General features: G+C 40.2%; 1 protein-coding gene across 15 annotated transcripts in view; it reads left to right on the top strand.

Annotated features, from left to right (window-relative positions):
- LOC124148754 (calpain-B-like) overlaps window positions 1–22,885 on the top strand; it is a 93,016-nt gene that overhangs the window by 33,165 nt on the left and 36,966 nt on the right. For all 15 annotated transcript variants that reach the window (XM_046520023.2, XM_046520026.2, XM_046520029.2 and 12 more), the window contains exons 2-3: window positions 20,477–20,546; window positions 22,063–22,315. In XM_046520023.2, coding sequence (XP_046375979.1) covers window positions 20,477–20,546; window positions 22,063–22,315 — 323 coding nt within the window. The remainder of the gene's footprint in view (window positions 1–20,476; window positions 20,547–22,062; window positions 22,316–22,885) is intronic.

Here is a 22,885-nt window from a genome sequence, read left to right as displayed (position 1 = left end):
TAGTTATGATAAAATAGCATCGTTGTGATCTGTCAGTTTTCATTATCAACAGGAAAGACAATTAACGGAAATAGTGTTTTTCTGTGAACGTGTGGTTAACATCAACCCTAGAGCTGTATGTGCTGTAAAGATATCAACAAAAATATGAAAACAAGGAAATCGTATTGTAAACACTTAATCCAAGGATGTTTTCAATATGTTGAGCTGCTGCTGAGGCTGTTTGCTGACGAGAACATTTTTCCAGGAAGGTTAATCCAGAAAGAGGCAGCTCCTATTGAGCTGATGTCAAGGAGTGGGAAGATAGCATCTTGCAGTCATATGATATAAATAGTAGGCATGAAACCAGCACCAGGGAGTTGGGCGATGTACGTTCACCTTGTGGTATTTCTGGCGCTCACTTTCCAGACATACCAAGGTCAAGCCCTCCCTCACGCTTTCAGATTGTCTCCGTTCCTGTTTTATGTGTATCATGGCGTATGAATATTGTGTCAGGTTTGATAAAGCGTTGTAATGAAATGTTAGCAGTGTGGTTTATGGTTTTCAGTTTATTACAGTTTGAAGAGTGTTTCATTTTGGTGTGGTTGTCACTATATGAGAAATACAATTTTATGTTCAAGGTTTATGAATATCAGATATAAAAATAGATGGGAAGGTCTAAAGCAAGTCCCCTAAGCTCCGCGTTCCTCCGTGTTCCTGTGGAACACATTCCTAGAATTGATGTATACTTTTACTATTGTTTCTTATGCACATAAGATAAGATAAGATAATATTTATTGCAGAAACATTCCATTATGGGACAGATGGTATTTTAAAAGACAAGACATTATGATTCATATATACATATATACAGACACACATTGTCATATGGTTTTGGAGTTTTTTTTATTGTATTTAAAAAAAAATCCTGATGACGCCTTCGAATTAAACAGTAACCGTGGTAACAGATAATTCAAGATATTTGATCATTACAATTTTGAAGCTTGAAATATACATATAGTTGATACATTTCAGTATGAAACTGACAATAAACATCATTTTAGCACAATTTAAGGAATTGATGATAATGTTATCAGTTTGCTGTGTTGATCTCAGGGGGACAAAATGATACGTCCTGACATATTCAATGATGAACTGCAGCGAACTACAATCATCAATTATTCCAAGTGGTCAGTCAGGATGTCGGCCATTTTGTGAAACGAGGTTGACCATGAATCCCATTGACAGTCCAGTTGTAGACCAGGCTGTATGTGGGACATCACAACACCTGTCCTGAACTGACCTCCACTGAGCCTTTGTAGATTAGATTGGTTTATGCGGACAGGTTGAGGCCTACGTGGCTGGGTGCGAGGGGAGACGTGGGGGATATTGATCATGCTGATTGTAAATACTTGTGTTGATACTGACCATGTTGGTTCTGACTATGTTAATAATGACAATGTTGATACTGAGAATGGGGTGTAAGGTGCTTTCAAGTATCTTATCAATTGCTGATGTGTTATCATCAAAGTTAAACGGGCGACCTCAACCACTGAATATGGACCAAGTTCTAATAAATTTAGCCAACTCCCAAATTCAGTAATTGTTCGTAGGTGCACCTCCTTTGTGTATCAGTGGTGTGAGATATTGGTAGACTGGCTGTTAATCTCTGAAATAAATTTATTTAAGATTTAGTTTGTTAAATTGTCTTTTAATGTAAATAGAAAGGAGCCCAGGAATTGCTTCATTTTTCCTTTTTTTGAAATTGTTGAAATCTAGACTTGCCTAAATATTGTAGACTTGCTTGGGATTTAGACTAATTTTGTTACAGGGTCTGTAGGAGAGACTTTGGTATATGGAGATGGGTTGGATGACTATGAGTATGGTTTCTCCTCATGAATGTAGTTGCTATAAATGCACCAGGGAAAACAAACAATAATTATTTACATGAAAATAGATTCCTATTCATTTCTAGCTGCTTTTAGGTGTAGATACCACAGTTTTACAATTGCATCACGTAAATATTCTCATGAATAGTTGGCCTGCCCAGATTATTATAACTGGTTCATCAGCACCATTTGATGATAACAGTTTCACCAAAGTGGAACGTGTCTACCACATTGTCATCTTCGGCTTTTATTCCCTATTCTGTTGACACGCCCTGATATAACGGACATTTACGTCAAAGTGGTGTTCACCCAAACTCATTCAATTATGATTGAATCCTAAGTCTGTGTCAATCTTGTGCCAATCCCTGCTAGTCACCGAGTAATCTGTGCGATGTCTATTAATTGGCCTCTTTGGGATTCATGTGTATACAGTTTGGAAGGATCAGGGCCCCCTGACATGTTTACAGGGTGACAAGGATGTTCACAAACTCGCCACAAAGGGAACAGTTCAGGTTTAGTTGATTTGACCCCACCTAATCATAAACATAGCGCTGTTATCTGTAGGATAAAATTATCATGAGTTACGATTAAATTTAATTAATTTGACCCCCCTCCAAAGTCTGTCACAGAATCTAAACAGACATAAGGGTGGGTTGTATGTGTTGAACTGAGGATTGGATGTGCATAGTGGCTACTGGTGTGTATTGGGTGCCCATAGTGGCCACCTTGTGTGTATCGGATGTCCATAGTGGCATGGTGTGTATTGATGTCCATAGTGGCATGATGTGTATTGGTTGTCAATAGTGACTAATTGTGTGTATTGGAAGTCCATATTGGCTGGCTGGTGTGTATCGGATGTTCATAGTGGCATGGTGTGTATTGGGTGTCAATAGTGGCTACTGGTGTGTATTGGGAGTCCATATTGGCTGGCTGGTGTGTATTGGATGTCCATAATGACTGACTAGTGTGTATTGGATGGCCTGAGAGGAAGATTATCATTGAGTGTCATCAGACCTGGATCAGTCAACATAGGGTCCTGCTTCAGACTGAGTGAGAAAATGTTGTGTAACCCTACAGTCAGCAATATTTCAGCTCTATCACAACAGCCTGTGAATATTTGAGTCTGGACCAGACAAATCAGTGGTTGATATTGTGAGCAACTATTCACTCATGCAGTGTACAATGGCACTGAATCTGTCAAGACACTGACCACCAAATATTTGTTAGTCACCTCTAACGACAATATATATAAAAGCATTTCTTCCCAGGAATCACCAGGGGGTTGCTTCAGGTGAGCACCAAGCTTCAGCCAACTGGCATGGCAGAGTGGGCCACCAGTCCGGCCCATTACACAAGTATATTTGTGGCTGATGTGACACTGCATATGCAATAGAGCTCCATTCATTACTCTGGTTAAACAATCATCAACCCATGCCACTAGTTCTGCCAAATTATATCACAGCGCACTCTGATTATATCCGACCGCCTCCGTGGTCTAGAGGTAGAGTGTCTGCCCAGTGAGCGGAAGGTCCGGGGTTCGATCCCTGTCCGTGTCATACAAAAAGACGTTAAAAGATGGTACTTGTTGTTACCCTGTCTGGTGCTTGGCATTTAGGGTCTAAAACAGGGACTGGTTGGCTTGGAGTCAGCATACTGTGTCTGAGTGGGGTATTCATGTTAAACTGCAGCATGGTATCTCAGTGGCCTAGCACTATAAATCGGCATCAGTACGGACTTGTGCTAGCAGACACGTGCATGTACGTCGCTATACAAGTGCAATAATCTTTGACGCGACGTTAAACCCCATTTCACCCCACCTCTGATTGTGTCCCAACTCCCTCTGATTATATGCCAACTCTGTATGGTCTTTGTGAGGCTGTGTAACTGGTTAAGAAATGTTTTCTATAGAAGCTGTCAGGTCAGTTTGCGTTGACAAAAGTACACTGAGTACATATAGGCTCCTGAGATTCTAGTAGGTTTGTTGTTAAACACTGCTCTCAGCAATATTCCAGCTATATGACGGCAGTCTGTAAGTAATAAAGTCTGGATCAGACAATACAGAGATTGAGGCTAAGAGTAGTGACTCATTCTGTTGGGGTATGTTAACATGCCATCAACCTTGTCACAGAGCCTGACCGCCAGGGCCCACTTGCACTAAGCGATCTTAGCGCTAAGATGATCGTAACTCCCATACTTTAGCATAGGCTTACAGTAGTCTTAGGGCTAAGATCGCTTTGTGCAAGTGGGGCCTGATCCATTGAGGCACTTCCAATGATAAGCCTTGTTGTTTGGGACCAGGCCTAACACAGAATCCACACAGGAGATTTTATTAAGTACAGTAGAACACGGATACAACGAACTGTTAAAAAATCCCCGATTTATCTCCTACATAATATCATATAAAATTTACGTATATATAACGAACTCTCTACAGCGAACTAATGGATACAGCGAACTGACATCTGATCACCGACAAGCCCATCTACCACTAATTAGTGACGTGTATAGTGAACTAAGAAATCTCACTCAGTGAAAAGTGTCACTGACAATTGGCAGTACGCAATCAGCGGTGAATCAACACAATCGCGGTGAATCAACACAATCAGTGGTGACGGATCAACCTTGTTAAACTTAAATGAATGTTATGAAATGTTATCAATTGAATGCTATGAAGTGATCGCTGCTAATACAAGTCAATGCTGCAATTACGTGTATTGTGTTTTGTTTTACACAAGACGGCGGATGTTTCCGAGCGAAAATGTATATAACGATATAACGGTGCAACAACTGATATAACAAATTGATTTCTCTGGTCCCTTGTAGTTTGTTATATCCATGTTCTACTGTATGAGGAATAGACTTGGCATACACATACAAGAACCTGATAACAAGATACACCCTATGTGTGTTGTTGCAGTGCAAGTGCAGTGCAAGTAGACTAGCATCTAGTCTCTGAAATGAACATATCTTACAGAAAAAAACAGTTGTTAAATTATCTTAAAAAAATATAATAAAAAGGAGCCCAGATACTCTCCTCACTGCAGTAATCTAGACTTGCCCTCTATTGACTATTGACTATAGACTTGCTTGGGCTGTTTTGGATATATTTGTTTCAGGCTGTATATGACTAGGCTTGTGTTTGTGTGGGTAGTTCCTGCTTGGCCTGCATGCTGTAGCGAGTGTGGGGTGTTAGTGCAGCATATGCAGACATGCTGTTGTCATTGTCGGATATTGATCATGCAGTATGTGCAGATGACTCTCTTTGTCCCCAAGTCAGTTATCATAAACCAGGCTTACCTGTGCAGATCGTGTATACTTATTTCCTAGCCTGCCTCACAGTCCCTGAACCATATTATTTTCCCTTCCGCCCATCCATTACTGTATTGGTAGGGCCCAACATGAAGCAAGTCTAGATTTACCACATTGAGGTCTCTTTTCAGTTTAAATGGAGCTTATTTCCATCAAATTATATAATTTCAGAGACAAAGCATTAGTGTAAGTAATGTCCATGTCATTCCTTGTACGGGGGCACGGGTGGCCCAGTAGTCTAAGGCGCCGCAATTCGCTGTGCAGAGTTGTGTCCCTTCGGCACACCAGAAACCTATGATTGTGGGTTCGAATCCCGATTATGTTTCGAGGTTTGTCAGCACCATACCCGTGTTCGTGGGTTTCACCGAAGTGGTAAACGTCTGAGACCTGCATCACTTCGGGCTTTCCTCCCACATTAAGCTGACACGCCGTGATATAACTGGAATACTGTTAAAAGCGGCGTTAAACCAAACTCACTCACTCACTCATTCCTTGTCCTGTGATCAGTGTAATAGTGACCAGGTGTATTGCAAGATTTTAACCATGAATAGTGACAGGAGCACTTATGTGGGCACTATGTATAGAACTGGGTGCATGGCAGTTGTTGTTAACCAACTTATGTTCAGGGTTAACAAATTTATTATGTATATAGTGTAGGGCTGTGACGAGTCAAATTTACTACCCGGGTACCCAACCCCCTATTACCCGACCCTACCCGGCTACCCACTGTAGGTCTCAAGAGTTGGGAACACAATGTCTCATTGGGAATAGTTTATCTGAAGCCCTGGCAAATACTGTTCAGACACATCATGAAACCTGAGACCATATAATAGATATGTGGTCTCTTATGAAACGATCAAATCATGCGTACACTGAAGTTGACTGAAGCTTTATCTTTACTCAAACATTTACCAGTCAAAAAGAATGTGTGCATCGGCAGAAAGAAATGGGAACATTAGCGACTTGTAGTGTAACCACTGAGCTATAGTGAGTTTTTGTCATTAAACATATCACGTGACTAACCACGGGTCCGGGTAGTCCTGTGGGTACCCCGGTCCTACTCAGGACCCATCCGACCCGAGTACCCAAGTTACCCGTCCCAGCCCTAATATAGTGATGAAGTACTATATTTATCTGAATATATAGACTCAATATTTCACACTAGTACAATAACACCGTATGTCAGAACTACATTCAGTCTGCACCAGTGGCACTATGGTTGTCAGACTAGGAGCTTGATAATCCATGGGAAAATCCATAATGGAAGGAACATTTATCTCTTCTAGTCAAATAACATGTTTACACCGCAAGTGACCTGACAATATTGATATGTTATCATAGCCATGAAGGAAAGCGTGGACCTTTTCAGCTTGCAAGGTTGGATAAACATGTCATTTGACAAAAAAACAAACAAGCATATTTGTCTTACTTATGTTAGTCTCCAAATGATTTTTGTCAATGAAGAAGAAGAAAAGTAGTATAAATCGCTGTTTCATTTGAGAGAAATATATATTTTATGTTTTTCAAATCAAAAGGTAGTGTTTCAGCTCTAAATACAAATAAAACTGCAGATCTTGTGATAGCAATGATCAACAATGATCTCTTCAGTAACAGCAATGTACCTGGCAGCACATGGCCTACAATACTACTACACATGGCCCTCAAGCACATGGCCTACAATACTACTACACATGGCCTACAATACTACTACACATGGCCCTCAAGCACATGGCCTACAATACTACTACACATGGCCTACAATACTACTACACATGGCCCTCAAGCACATGGCCTACAATACTACTACACATGGCCCTCAAGCACATGGCCTACAATACTACTACACATGGCCCTCAAGCACATGGCCTACAATACTACTACACATGCCGCTCAAGCACATGGCCTACGCATGAACCAACCACCCCCACCCCCACCCCACCTATACACACCATCTTTATGAGGAAGAGAGAGAGGGGATGGGTTATAAACTTGTCAGGACATACTTCTTGTTGTATATATGTTTTTTATACCTTATCATGTCTAGAGAAGACAGAATGTGATAAATGACAGTAGCAGTTCTCACATGACATGGCCGCTAGGCTGTATGCATGGGTTATACTTTAAACCTAGTGGTACATGGTTGATTGGGGCTTGGTGAATGTGCCTCATGATGACTCAGTGATGATATATATATATATATATATTTAGGCTGTGGTATGCCCTGCAGGGTCTGTAGTTTGTTTGAGTTTTACAAATGTAACAAATAGGGTTATTGTGTAGCCAACCCATGTACAGGAGTAGGGATGTTTTGATGTAAGAAAAACAACATGTATTTGTCCATATTCATGTATGAATTAAAGGCTTTAATTTAAGTAGTTCACTGTAGTATAAAGTCAGTTAACAGCAGATGCGCATTGGTACAGGTTCTGTGTGTATAATGTTTCAATTGTGGCCTGTTGTTGTGGCATACATCCTTATGACCCTTGATTTAAATCTCTTGAGATGTTGATGACTTAGGGCTAGATGTTCCAGAGGTGACTTTGGGTCACCTTCTTCTTCCCGAGGCAAAAGAGTTAACTGATTTTAAAAATCCAGTTTCCACCCTTGCCGAACTACACTGGAATTCCTGGGGCAGATGGTAGCGCCACCAGTGGCTATTACGAGTTATGTCCCTTCTATGCATATCCTATGGACCAAACAAATGCCACCTCTCCAGTAAAGACAATCTGATCGATAATCAATATCTATATTGTGATAAAACGGGTCTTACATCGCGAAGGGCATCATGTGAGCACCGTGATTAAAGACATGATAAGATTTGGTAAATATCTGTTGACACTGAGTTGGCGGTGCATATGCTTTACAAATCCTGCAATCGACCGAAATCTGCATGACAGTTTACAAACTGGATTTCGATTTTGTAGCGCGATTGTTATTGGACTATGCATAGACCCGTTAGTCCAGCCAAAACGTAACTCCATAATACCAGCCTAGTTCGGCAAGGGTGGAATGTGGACTTTTATAGTCAGTCAGCTCTCTTGCCTCGGGAAGATGGTTTACCTCCAGTAAAGATGTAAACACAAGTGGAGAGATCAGTCAGACTGATACCTGACCCTCTGAATGGTGCCCCAGCCCATGTTGAGGAGAGGATGCAATCACAGAATACATTCTTTCTAGGTCTACTTCAACATGACCCCACCATCCCCCCCCCCCCCCCCCCCCCCCCCCCACACACACACACTCAGATGCACCATTTAGTTCCCCCTGCCCACACAGATGCCCCATCTAGTTCACACACATCCCTCCCTCTCCTCCCCCAGGAGGACCTGTCATTATTTCGGCTTTCACCATCCATATTACTTGGTGTGATTTGCAGAACTACATGGGTGCTGATCTGGTTGGATGTGGTTCAACCTTGATGAGTGACCTCTTAGTAGACTGATGTTTAGCCACCGTCTGGATTTATTGGGATAAGATGGCCTCTGTGGTCTAGTGGATGGAGCGTCTTTCCAGAGAGTGGAAGGGTTGTAGTTCGATCCATTAGCCGTGTCATACTAAAAGACTACTTGTTGTTACCCTGTCTGGTGTTCGACAAATAAACAAGTACTTTTAGCGTCATTTTACGCTGTCTGGGAGGGTATCCATGATCAGGGTTCGAAATTTAGGGACGCTAAGACGCAAAATGCGTCTTAATTTATGATTTTGCGTCTATAAATCAAAATAAAGACGATATTTTTTGCGTCTTGCTTTTTTCCGTTTAACAATTGGTTGAGAAATACCTAAATTTCTAAATTCACCGTGATAACATTTGATTTCGCGAAGATTATCCTTGATTTGTTTACCTCCAATTTAGAGTAACCTCCCCATTCGCGTTTCCGGGAAAACTTTTACTTCTTTTCAACTTTCGTGAACGCGGACTATTCCGAGCTCTTTTTGACCAATGAACATATAGCACGGAGATTAATATTATGCAAATGACGTATGTCTATTTTCGGGAGACCAATCAAATGCCGTAAAAACTATGTCATCGGTAATTTATTCAATTGACCCAAGGTCGTTTCTTATTTTAAGATGACATGCCATCCTCGAATCCCAGACGACACCCGTAGGCCGGTTGACTGACGAAGCCGTAGTCACGTCAAAATAGTGTATAATTTTATTAACCTACCTGTCCTATGATTAATGTATTTAATCTATCACATTTCACAATGTCTTAAATACGTATTCCATTTCAATTTATCATTTCTTATCGATAAATTAAAAAATATTCACTAGGCTATTTCCCGCAATGTTATTGAAAATAAAATCTCGAAAACACTTTTCGACAACGGGTCCACATCGAACATGTCAAAGAGCAATGTAAAGACATTTCAAGCTATATATTATACAAAGTGATAGATAAAAATTTTAAAATATATCTTAAAGTTGTCAAACTTACATATAAGTTATTATTTCCATCTTTTCGTGCGATCGCGTGTAATGTAAGTCAAATGACATCAAGGCTTTCGTCGTCTCAATTTCCTCGGTTCGGAGACGATGTTTAATGCAAAAATATAAGCATGAAAAATCTTTGTCACAGCTCGTAACCTGGCACGATTACATCTATGAAGTTCCATATTTCTAATATAGATCGCAATTTCCTGCTTAAAACGTTCAGAATAACGCGATTTAACAAAATTCTTTCGTCAAATTCTGAAATTTATTATACCATAGATGTAATTTGATTGGCCGACTTAGGTCACGTGCTCAGATTTGACCAGTCACGAACCTTGTAGCAGATTTTGGCAAAGACAGAGTCATTAGAAACCAATTTTATCGAAGCTTTCTAGCGACGGGTCACATGGCAGTCTTCAACGAACGTGTTATTTAAAAAGGGAGGTATCTCTTCATGTTACTGAACGGACAGCCGCTGTTATCGGGAAATGGGTGATGGCAGATACCAGATCTATTTACAATTCTTTTAAAAATATTTTTCCAATTGCGTTTTTTATGAAACCTTATAGATTCTGTTTGCAAATATCGTCAATTTTGCGCTTCCTTGGTCCTTAATCTGGACGTTATGAATGTGTTTACATTTTCATTATTTACAACGAACATAATTAAGTTGTAAATGCATTATCTAAATAATGTGATAAACATAACATATTTTATAAACAATAGGATTGGAACTTGAAATGATGTATAATATGTGGTAGCAAAGATGTTTTACAAACATGCAGATATTTTCTTTGATAAATGTTTTATGAGTGTAATTTAATTACTTTGTTATCTGAATGTCATAACATGCATAATCAGCCATTATTTATATGCAGCATAAATCATGATCATGCAATCTTGTGATATATATTTTGAAGTTTTGAGTTGAGAAAAAATAATTGCTTGTTGATTTTTGATTTTGCTTGTAACTTTTAAAACCACAAGCAAAAATTTGCTTGTGCCTAAAAAAATTAAATTCTAACCCTGATGATAGACAGCGACTTGATGTCTCAGTGGGCGAGCACTATAAACTGGCATGACTTCAGACTTGTACAAGCAGCCACACACACATGTGCATGCACATCACTATATTCTTGAACATGACACTAAATTCCATTTCAAATCATTGGGATAAAGTTGTAGTGACTATAACATTTCATTAACGGGTTTGGATTTGAACCTGTGCCTTCTGTTAAGGTACCAGGCACCTTGTCCACATGGCCAAAGGGGTGAAGGTCCCTGCCTGAATGTGGCACTGTTCTGTGTCACCCTATGGAGTAGGTCCATACTCACGTTGTGATCCACTGGGCTGCAGGCTCCAAGCCTGAGGACTAGTGCTGTCAGTGTCCACTTTCCCTCACTCACCCACTGTGGATCTCTACCTCCCAGTCATAGTACAAACTAAAAAAGTTAGGTAAATGTCAACACAGTCTAAAAGGGTTAATGACAACATAGTAGTTAAGGGGTTAATGTCAGCACAGTTATTAAGGGGTTAATGTCAACATAGTTATTAAGGGGTTAATGTCAGCACAGTTATTAAGGGGTTAATGTCAACATGGTTATTAAGGGGTTAATGACAGCACAGTTATTAAGGGGTTAATGTCAGCACAGTTATTAAGGGGTTAATGTCAGCACAGTTATTAAGGGGTTAATGTCAACATGGTTATTAAGGGGTTAATGACAGCACAGTTATTAAGGGGTTATGTCAACACAGTTATTAAGGGGTTAATGTCAACATAGTTATTAAGGGGTTAATGTCAACACAGTTATTAAGGGGTTAATGACAGCACAGTTATTAAGGGGTTAATGTCAACACAGTTATTAAGGGGTTAATGTCAACATAGTTATTAAGGGGTTGTCAGCACAGTTATTAATGGGTTAATGTAACCACAGTTATTAAAGGGTTAATGTCAATATCAGTGTGTAAGGTGACGCATGTTGTCAGTGACCTGTGACCTGTGACCAGGGTCCTGCAGTGAAGCAGTTAGCCAGGTTTCTTGGCGAGCACACACCCTTTGTAATGGAGATTCCTCAAACTCAACAGCCCATGAAACACTTTTTGTAAACATATGACATTTAATGAATTCAAGGCAAATTATAAGCAGAAAAGATGTCTCAAGGCCAGTGCAAAGCAAAACACTGATAAAGTATAGGGCAAATTTAAACAACATTATTATCATGCCATTAATTTTTTCAGCCTAAGCACTCTAACTATTTTGGACAGTTGAAAATTTGCACAGAAGCATGATCCAACATATCTGAATACACACCTGAAGCTTTGTCATGGATGATTAGCATGACTAGAAGTGAAACTTTGTAATTTGATGTTTCGTCAATTTTAATTCTGAACAAACTTGACAAAAACTGAAAGTGTGTGATAATGATACAGTTTACAGTATTAAAGCCTACACCGGCAGAAATAATGTCCATGTTTCTTTACTAAAATTAGGTCCAAAATTAAAATTAAAAAACTATTATTTTTATTATCTTTTCTTGTACTGTATATATAATAGTGAGTGAGTGAGCCCAGGAAATCTCTTCATTTCCTGAAACAGGAGAAACCTTGACTTGTCTTCTGAGATATTTTGTCAGGGTCTGTGTGCATGATATGAGAGAGACTAACGTGTTTAAAAACACCTAAGAAAAGTAAGATGTCTTCTTTCCCCAGAGGGGGGAATGGGTGGCCCAGTCGTCTAAGGCGCCGCGATTCGCTGTGCAGAGTTGCGTCCCTTGGGCACGTCAGAAACCTATGATTGTGGGTTCGAATCCCGGTTCGCCCCGATTATGTTTCTAGGTTTGTCAGCACCATACCCGTGCTCGTGGGTTTCACCAAAGTGGTAAACGTCTGAGACCTGCATCACTTGGGGCTTTCCTCCCACATTAAGCTGACACGCCGCGATATAACTAGAATACTGTTAAAAGCGGCGTTAAACCCAACTCACTCACTCACTCTATCCCCAGGTGAGATTTAACACTCAGACAGGTACCGGTAGCCTCAGGCCAAGCCATTATGGTAGAGCTGAAGTGAATAGGTTTTATTGAAGGTGTTCTCTATTCAGACAAATCCTGTTCTCTACCTATGATCACAGACCTGTCTGCTTTATATTTATAACAGTTGGAAAAATTAATATATGGTTTGATTTTGTTTTTTCTTGATTATTATTTGTTTATGCATTGACACAAGGTCTTAAAAATTGTATGTTTTGTTGAAATATGTCACAAAAGAAAATTGCATAGTGCTTTAAATTTTGTATGCTGCAATCAGAGTATCAGGATTTGTATGTTTGCAATAGGTGTAACTGTAGAAGTCTGAATGTAACGTTACAACTTTGCCTTCTCGTTTCATGAAATTCTATTTCTCACCTTCTACAAGCATGTAACGCTTGAGAAGACAAACGTGCCGATGTAAGCCACGCGTTCCATCAAACATGATGAGCTGGGAAAACATCAAAGAATTCCATGGTCATGGTTGATGACTGACTGCACTGGATCACCTAGCAACAATCAATAATGGTTTATTGTCCGTGTTGCCATGGTTACTTCACAGAATTACTTTTACATCTTTGGAGATTTGCCGCCAGTGCCATATTTCCATTAAACAGTATTGGTGAGCAGGTTGCAGGAGTTTGTTTAGAGACTTCTTGGTATTCATCATTTAGATGTCTTATAACAGCTTTTGTGGTAATTCCTGGATACGATTGTTCAACACATAGCTCATTGAGGGAATGAGTTAAACTGTCGTATTTGTTTTGGGGATCGTTACAATTGGGTTTAATTCCTCTCAAGTTAACCTGACATGCCATGACGTATCAGAAGACTGACATGCTGAAATACCGTGTTAGACCCATTCTCTCACTGTCTCCAGATATGGTAAATTGATAAAATACATTTTCAAAGAAAATATTTTCTATTAAACATTTCTTGTGATATCAAATATGGAATTCAATCATACGAGGTGCGGTTGGGAAGCCTAGTGGTTAAAGCCTTTGGTCATGCCGAAGTCCTGTGTGCAAGTCTCCAGATGGATGCAAAATGTGAAGCCCATTTCTGGTGTCCCCACTGTAAAATATTGCTAAAATTGACATAAAACTGTATTCATTCAGTCATATGATGAAAAACATGTGTAATTTCATTGCATGGCTATTAGTTGACACTGCAACTCAACAAGCGTGAAGAAGGACAGATTACTCTCTAAACCAGGGACATTAACACCCCCACTAAACAGCCGGGTGCTGGTGTGGAGTTTCAGCCACAGTCATACCTTCATGTCAACAACGTGCACTCGACCCGTACTTACCGCCACCTCCCGCCACCTGAAATAGTGTTGAGTGGGGTTTATGTAACATAGGCTCCCTGCGATTGTATTGTCAAAGTTCTTAGTGGGGGAGCTGCTTGGCGTGCAGAATGTCGGTTGCACTTGATTTATCGCCTGACATGAAAACACCTACCCGGCACTTTAAATGGGATTGTATAAGATTTTAATATAATGTCTTCTTGACAACTTATTTAACCCTTTGTGAATTAGTTGGCGTGCCGCACTACTGTGATTGAGTTATTATATAACACCTAACAAGAGAAGCGTGCAGTCACTTACTTAAGTGTGATCATAAAATTCTTTCTGTGCAAATTGTACCTTTACAACTGATAACGCAAGAAAATGTTTCTAATCATGTTTAAGGTGTTTGTTTGTTTGGGCACGATTTCAACAGGCAATTACTTTAAATGTGCTAGTGCTTGTTTCTTAAAAAGCTTTTTTGACAACTTGTGTCAACTTTTAAAACTGATAGGCGGAGGGAATGTTTCTTGGGTGTTCGTTGTTAGATTAGGGGACAGTTCAGCAATGGTTGGATTAAGCCTTGTGTAACAGAGAATTGAGTATTTGGATCGAAGGGTAAACACCACAAGTATTTAGTAAATGTTTCTGGGGACTTGGCCAACAAGGCGGTTGTTGTTGCTTCACGATAGGACAACACTTCTTTCTTTCATCACATAGCTAAAACATTTGCATGAAAAAAGAGATACATTTTTTCTCTTGGACAAATCTGATAGTGTCGGATGTGTTGATTTAATGGTTGAAACTACGGAAGGCCATTTTTTTTATGTTATGTTTAATGGATTGTGCTACAAAAAGATTAACATGGGTTGAAATAGAAATTCTTTTGAATGTTGATATCTTGTAGGTTGGTTTTATGACATACATATGTAGTTCTTTTATACAAAGGGTGATCGGAGGAATGCTGTATCTTATGGGGGATGTGACATCCGTCTATAGGCTGAGTGAGTGAGAATGGTTTTACGCTGCTTTTAGCAATAATCCAGCAATATCACGGCGGGGGACACCAGAAATGGGCTTCACACATTGTACCCATGTCTGTAATCGAACCCGGCCTTTGGCGTGACGAGCAAACGCTTCAACCACTAGGCTACCCGACCGCACCCCGTCTATAGAAAACACTGAGAAATCTTACTGACTGTCTTGAACATAAGTTAATTATGTAAATATTTGTATTTTTTATTTTGTGGAGTTGAGATATTTCCCTCAATTTCTAATTTGCAAGGGCCAGTCCATTGATGACTGGATACAGTACTTGTAAGACTGAAATTAGTGCTGTTCTAAAAGTTATATTGCAGTTCTCCTAAGAACATGGTGGCACTACTCTCATTCACTTTTTGGGGGGGCATTGGTGGCCCAGTCGTTTAAGGCGCTGCGATTCGCTGTGCAGAGTTGCATCCCTTGGGCACGCCAAAAACCTATGATTGTGGGTTCGAATCCTGGTTCGCCCCGATTATGTTTCTGCGTTTGTTAGCACCATACCCGTGCTCGTGGGTTTCACCAAAGTGGTAAACGTCTAAGACCTGCATCACCTGACACGCTGTGATATGACTGGAATACAGTTAAAAGCTGCCTTAAACCAAACTCACTCACTCATTCACTTTTGTCATCAGCAAAGGGGGCCCTTTTGTAAAATTAGAATTAATTCAGTTTTGTTTGTTATACAATGTTGCATATTTGACGATGAGACTTTTAGACTATTATTCACGGCTGTACCATTGGAGATAGATTGACTTAAGATGTGTCATGGAAGGACCGATACCAACAAACACATCATCAGAAGATTTCAGTGTTTGTCGGACACAAGAGAATTATACTGCCATCACACTCTTCATAGGTTTTCCGTGCATATTTCAGTCAATCCCAAAATAGTAGGAAATTATGCACCTCATCATTATAGATTAATGTCAGTGCTGTACCCTGCTTATTGGGTTAATAGCATCCCTGGAATTCATTTGAAGGAGATAGTGATTGGTGCAGCAATGAATCTGGCACCACGTGAGGGAGAGCTCATACCTTGGGGGGGGGGAGGGGTTGGGGGAGTAGGAGTAAGTCTCAGCTGTCAGTGCTCCTGTCCTGTCCTTGTTTGAAAAGTGTAGCTGTCCTGTTCCTTGTTCTCCCAGACCCTAGTGAATAAATTATGAAAGGAGACCAACTCAAGTCTAGAATGAAATTAAGCATTTTTCTGGCATTATTTGAATTTTTTTAGATATATATTTTTAAATAATTTATTTATGGGACTATATGTTAGTCTACTGTCAGGTTATAGTAGCAGCATATGCATTAGCATAATTCTGTTTCAATGAGTTTGATATTCACATGGCTAGGTTGTGGGTCCATGTCAGTTGAATTAACATTCAGGGGCTTGGTGCTGTGGTGCAGCCACTGTCCACTGACAACTTTACCTCTGTTCAAGTACTTTCCAAGCTTCCATTATGTCTCTTGACCAAAGAAGATCTGGGTTAGAGTTGGTCTTCAGAACCCCATGCTTGTCATAAGAGGTGACTAACAGGATCGGGTGGCCAGGTTCCCTGACATGGTTGATGTATGTCATCGTATCCCAATTGGTTCAATGCTCATGATGTCAATCATGACTGCCGTAATATAGATGAAATATGGCTGAGTGTGACGTTAAACAACAAACAAACAAATCCATGATGACTACCTATTTCTGGTATCCCCTGCTGTGATGGTGCTGGAATGTTGCTGGAATGTTGCTGAAAGCAGCATAAAACAACTCACTCATGTTTCATGAATAAGAACATGTGAATCACTTTGCTTGACTACATTGGGAATAGTGTACAGATTGACGACATGGCACTTCTAACTGTGAGCAGGCCAGTGAATAATAATTATAATAATAATTATAATCTATTTATATGGAGCTGTACTCTATGCATAAACATGCTCTAAGCGCTTACATATTTATTACCCCAGTCAATGGATCAGTCAATGGATCAGTGTGCACACAACAATCATTCTCAGCTCCCTGGGGAGTATACAACCCAAGCTGCCTGTAAGGCACTAGAAAGTTAACAACCACGTCTTATACTACTGGGCACCCATTCACTGCTGGGTGAACAGAGGAACATTTCGAAAAAAGACACTTGGCCAAGGAGACACTGCCACATGTGTTACTGTACATGGGTTTCAGTTTGGAGCAGGACTGAAGCCCTAGAAACTCTCAGGAGATTAGATATCGATCACGGTCCCCTATCGAATGACTTTCAGCGACCCATGTTGCCTAACATACATCATGTGAATTGTTAATTTTTAACCCTCCGAATAATATCTCCTCACTATATTTCCTTCCACACAAGGACGTGTCTGGTATGCAACAAAGCTATCTAAACATTAATCACTGTAATGTTATATCAAGGATTGGTCACACCCCTCACACCAACACCCCCACAATAATATAATACCCGCCGATCATGGCCCCTGCTGAGAAATCTCCGAGACAGCACTTTTTATTTCGTCTGATTCATCCACTGCACAACACATGCTTTCTCCTCTGTGTTGATTTTCCCTGCTGTGCCATAGACCAAGCAGTATGTACCAGTACACACACACTACAACCTTGAACTTTCACCCAGATTACCTTGGTTAATTGTACAGCACACTCTATGGCAGTCCTCCCTTTCACAACCCCGCTGGGATTCAATGAAGGGGACATGCTAGACTTGCACAAGTCTATTAGGCAATAATTATTAGTTTAAATCATAATTTCTTGATTATCTGAATAATAAGAACAAGTTGTCCCTATAAAAAAATAATCGCTTTTCTAGACTTTCCTATTCTAATGATAGAAGTACTGTACATCCATGGACTTATCATTCGGTGTGGACGTGGAGCAAGGCTAGGGACATGCATGTGTACATACATACCACACTGCAGCTAGAGCGTCCTCATTGTCCTCATCCTAGGACACACAGAGCTGACCCCAGATCATAAAGACTCTGGCTGCACATTTGTTAGGTTATTCTGAGAATTAAGGTTTTGTTCTTTGTAAGAAGATTGCAGTGGCAAGTGACTTCATAGACCAATACATAGACTTCACCACTGTGTTTGAAGACTGCACCACTGTGTTCAAAGCAACCGCCTCCGTGGTCTAGTGGTAGAGTGTCCGCCCGGAGAGCAGAAGGTCCTCGGTTCGATCCCCGGCCGCGTCATACCTAAAGACGTTAAAAGATGGTACTTGTTGTTACCCTGTCTGGCGCTTGGCATTAAGGGGCTAAAACAAGGACTGGTCGGCTCTGAGTCAGTAAACTGTGTCTGAGTGGGGTTTTAATGTTAAACTGCGGCATGGTATCTCAGTGTGCTAGCACTATAAATCGGCATCAGTCTGGACTAGTACAAGCAGCCACACACACACGTGCATGTACGTCGCTATATAAGTGCCATAATCTAGGACGCGACGTTAAACCCCATTTCACCTCACCTCACCTGTGTTCAAAGCACTCATTGTCCGAGTTTTATTTGAGTTTATTGTACACAACAACAACATTTTAAGTTTCCTATCAGACATGTCACTTTCTCCTTCCATCTTTTTGACGGGGAACATGTGTTTTTTAATGTCTATTTTCAATGCACCTACTGAGGTCAAGGTCATTGTTCACCTGCCATTACAATGTGCATCATCCAGTTCCCATCATGTCTGTCTCAGCATTATCTTATTCTTTCTGTAGCAATTGAAAAATGTAGCATAAAAGGTTTGTTTTCTAAGAAGCCAACCTCGCCACTGCCCATAGACACAGCAATCTCCTCTCCTGCATCTATTACACATCCTGCAGCAGCCATCTTATCCCCCCTAAATTGAGCATGACTGTAAAAGATAAATGGACTTAGCAGATGCTCAAGTCATGACTGTATCAACACCGAAGCAGATAGAGAGTGGCAATACTCCTGTGTAAATCTCTAAATATTGCTGGATCATTTGTCAGAGCAACCTAAGTACAGGTCTACTTGACCTAATCTTGGTGCAAGTGTCAACAGTGTCTTTAATACCTATTAAGTCATGTTTAATTTTGATGATATATTAGACATGTATGAGAGCATTAACATGTTGGGTAGTTTATTGTAATTACCGTATTCAACGTAATAAGCGCCTAGGGTGCTCTCTAAATTAGAAATAGGGGACTCTTTAACATGTTGGGTAGTTTATTGTAATTATGTATTCTGATAAATGATATTAGTGCAATCTTTTGCCAGCCAAGTGTTGTTATGATAATGTCTTGAAGATCTTATTTACATTTGTTTGTCACACTCTTTCCAAGATGTGTCACACATAATGAATAAACACTTGGAAGACCTTACCAGCTGTTCCTCGTTTAAATACTTCAAAATATTGTTTCATAAGCAAAACAATAGTGTACCTTTCATTAATGTGTTGATAATGATACTAATTTTATTTCTAGTTGTATATACAGTAAATATAAATAAGAGCCTTGTGAGAAATGTGCTAGCTATTATTTGGATTGTGATTGTGTCGGATTAACGAGTATGTCAGATTAACGAAATTAGGTGATTTGTGATCGAAAATTGGACGTCTTCACGATAGATAATAACCATGTGTACCCTGTAGTAAAATCATTAAAAACGAAATATTTATATTGTTATCATGGTTATGTTGTTTATTCATTCATTCCTTAATTTATAAATAATGACATTGCAAAAATAAAAAAATTCCCAATTTTTCGTCACAACACGGGGCTGTGTACTCGCGGGCAGATGACCACGGAGTACGCTAACCACTCTGTCGGATTAACGGGACTGATAAATGAGGGATTTCGGTAATTCGTTGCAAATTAGGTGTGTCGGAGTGCGAGAATGTCGTATTAACGGGTCTAAATAGCACTGAATTAATTGGTTCCCATCATTTGTGTCAGATAAAGCCGATTGTCGGATTAACAAGTGTCGGATTAACGCGACTTGACTGTATTAGGTTAAAAAAAATAAATTCTGTGAATGGATGAGAGTGGAATGGTGGTGATTGTTTTAAGAAGACACTAGCAGGTCAGATGGAATGCAAAATTCATTTTGTGATACGAAACCAAGGTGTTTATTAGAAGTAAATGTGACAATGGGGAGATTCCCTACAAGTCAAAATTTTCAGCATATCAGAACCACCTTCAACCTTTGAAGATATGAATATTTTTTTGTAACAGTGTCTATTGTAGATTCTACGTGACATTTACCTTGACCTCTGCTCTGTTATGACAGTTATCTCCCCTTAATAATCAGGTTTAATGTCAACTGAAATGTCAGCCATATTGCCTGACTGTGTTTATTGATGATTACTCACGTGTTGGGGAAATATTGCTGCTGACATTTCTAGGGTGATGTTGATGCCTTCAAAGTGTCTGCTCAACTCAATCTGTATTGAGTGAAGAAAACAATTGTTCTTGCATATAGTGAGCTTGAATGAAAGAAATGAAATACTTTTATCCTTCATGCTGTCATGATTGATTAATATTTGTCTCTCTGTTTTCAGGAAATTTGTGATGACCCCCAGTGGATCTCAGAGGGAGCCAGCAGGTTTGATGTGCAGCAGGGTGAACTCGGTAAGTGTGTAAGTGTGTGTGTGTGTGTGTGTGTGTGGGGGGGGGGGGGGGGATGTAGGAGAGTGAGTGAATCAGGTTGAAGTGAACTAGGAAACACCAGTGAACACACCAGTGTTTGATAGCATGAGCAATGAGTTGTGCTATATTGTCACATTGTGACCATCCGATCCTCAGTCTAGTCAGCTCTTAGGACAAGCACAGTGTGCGAGGAGCCTTTAGTGGTCCGGATTCTCCACAGTGAGTGAGCGAGTTGGGTTTAACGCCGCTTTTAACATTATTCCAGTTATATTACGGCGTGTCAGCTTAATGTGGGAGGAAAGCCCGAAGTGATGCAGGTCTCAGACGTTTACCACTTCGGTGAAACCCACGAACACGGGTATGGTGCTGACAAACCTAGAAACAATCAGGGTTAACCGCGATTCGAACCCACCGTCATAAGTTTCTGGCGTGCCCAAGGGACGCAACTCTGCACAGCAAATCGCAGTGCCCTAGATGACTGGGCCACCCATGCCCCCCGGATTCTCCACAGGGAAATTAGACTGACTATATAGGGGAAGATTATGGACGCCTGTTATCAGCTGGTATGTAGGAAGAGACAGGGTGTTATAGGGTGGAGTGAATGATGAGGCAATTAAATAGGAGTAAGAGTAAAATGTGTATGGGGCATACGAGGACTATATGTCATAGGATGGTTTATGATTACATAGAGTAGTATGATTGTATTTCGGGTATATCAGTATATTCAAGTCAAGAGTATGACGGGTATGGGGCATACGAGGACAATATTTCATACGGTGGTTCACAATATATATCCAGGTGTGCAACAGTGCAATATCACAATACATATGCAGGTGTGCAACAGTGCAATATCACAATACATATGCAGGTGTGCAACAGTGCAATATCACAATACATATGCAGGTGTGCAACAGTGTAATATCCCAATATATATCCAGGTGTGACAGTGCAATATCACAATACATATGCAGGTGTGACAGTGCAATATCACAATACATATGCAGGTGTAAAACAGTGCAATATCACAATACATATCCAGGTGTGACAGTGTAATATCACAATACATATCCAGGTGTGCAACAGTGCAATATCACAATACATATCCAGGTGTGCAACAGAGCAATATCACAATACATATCCAGGTGTGCAACAGCGCAATATCACAATACATATCCAGGTGTGCAACAGTGCAATATCACAATACATATCCAGGTGTGCAACAGCGCAATATCACAATACATATCCAGGTGTGCAACAGTGCAATATCACAATATATATCTAGGTGTGCAACAGTGCAATATCACAATATATATCTAGGTGTGCAACAGTGTAATATCACAATATATATCTAGGTGTGCAACAGCGCAATATCACAATACATATGCAGGTGTGCAACAGTGCAATGGCACAACATTTTAATTATGAAATGTTTGAGGAAATAAAACTGACTATTTTTGCTTTTTTTAATATCAAAAATATATTCCAATACCTTTTGCAGGAGATTGCTGGCTGTTGGCTGCAGTTGCCTCCCTTACATGTAACAACAAGCTGTTGGCAAGAGTTGTTCCCCCTGAACAGAACTTCACAGATGAATACTGTGGGTTGTTCAAGTTCAACATCTGGCACCAGGGAGACTGGGTGGAGGTCATTGTTGATGACAGGCTTCCTACATACCACAACCAGCTAGTATTCATGCACTCTGTGGAGAGGAATGAATTCTGGAGCGCATTGCTGGAAAAGGCTTATGCCAAGTAAGTTCTCTGGATTTTAAATGATTGAAGTACATTTGTTTGTGAATAAAATATTATGACACATGGCAAATATATATACAGTGACCAGTAGTATTGACTTTTGGGTTAAAGACCCCAGCCTTCTTCTAGGAGGGTCTTACTCTCTCCTTCCTCCATCCCCACCCCCAGATTGTAAGAGCAGGATTTCACTCTGGATCTTATTTTGTCAAGTGTACTGTTGTGTTTTAGTGTTTCTTTCTTCATATTCTTTCTGTTCATCTTCAAACATGAAATGCTAGATTTGTCAGCACCATACCCGTGCTCGTGGGTTTCACATAAGTGGTAAACATCTGAGACCTGCATCACTTAGGGCTTTCCCCCCACATTAAGCTGACACGCCGTGATATAACTGGAATACTGTTAAAAGCGGTGTGAAACACAACTCACTCACTTACACACAATGGCACTGCTATTTGTTATGCAGAGTTGTGTCCCTTTGCTGTACCAGAAAGCTATGATCCTGGGTTCATATCCCTGAAGTGTTTCTTAGTTTGTCAGCACCATACCAATGCTTGTGGGTTTCACCGAAGT

The sequence above is a fragment of the Haliotis rufescens genome, unplaced genomic scaffold (assembly GCF_023055435.1).
Source record: "Haliotis rufescens isolate VD_foot unplaced genomic scaffold, xgHalRufe1.0.p SCAF_3, whole genome shotgun sequence".
Taxonomy (NCBI): Eukaryota; Metazoa; Mollusca; class Gastropoda; order Lepetellida; family Haliotidae; genus Haliotis; species Haliotis rufescens.
This window is presented reverse-complemented; position numbering and strand designations above follow the sequence as displayed.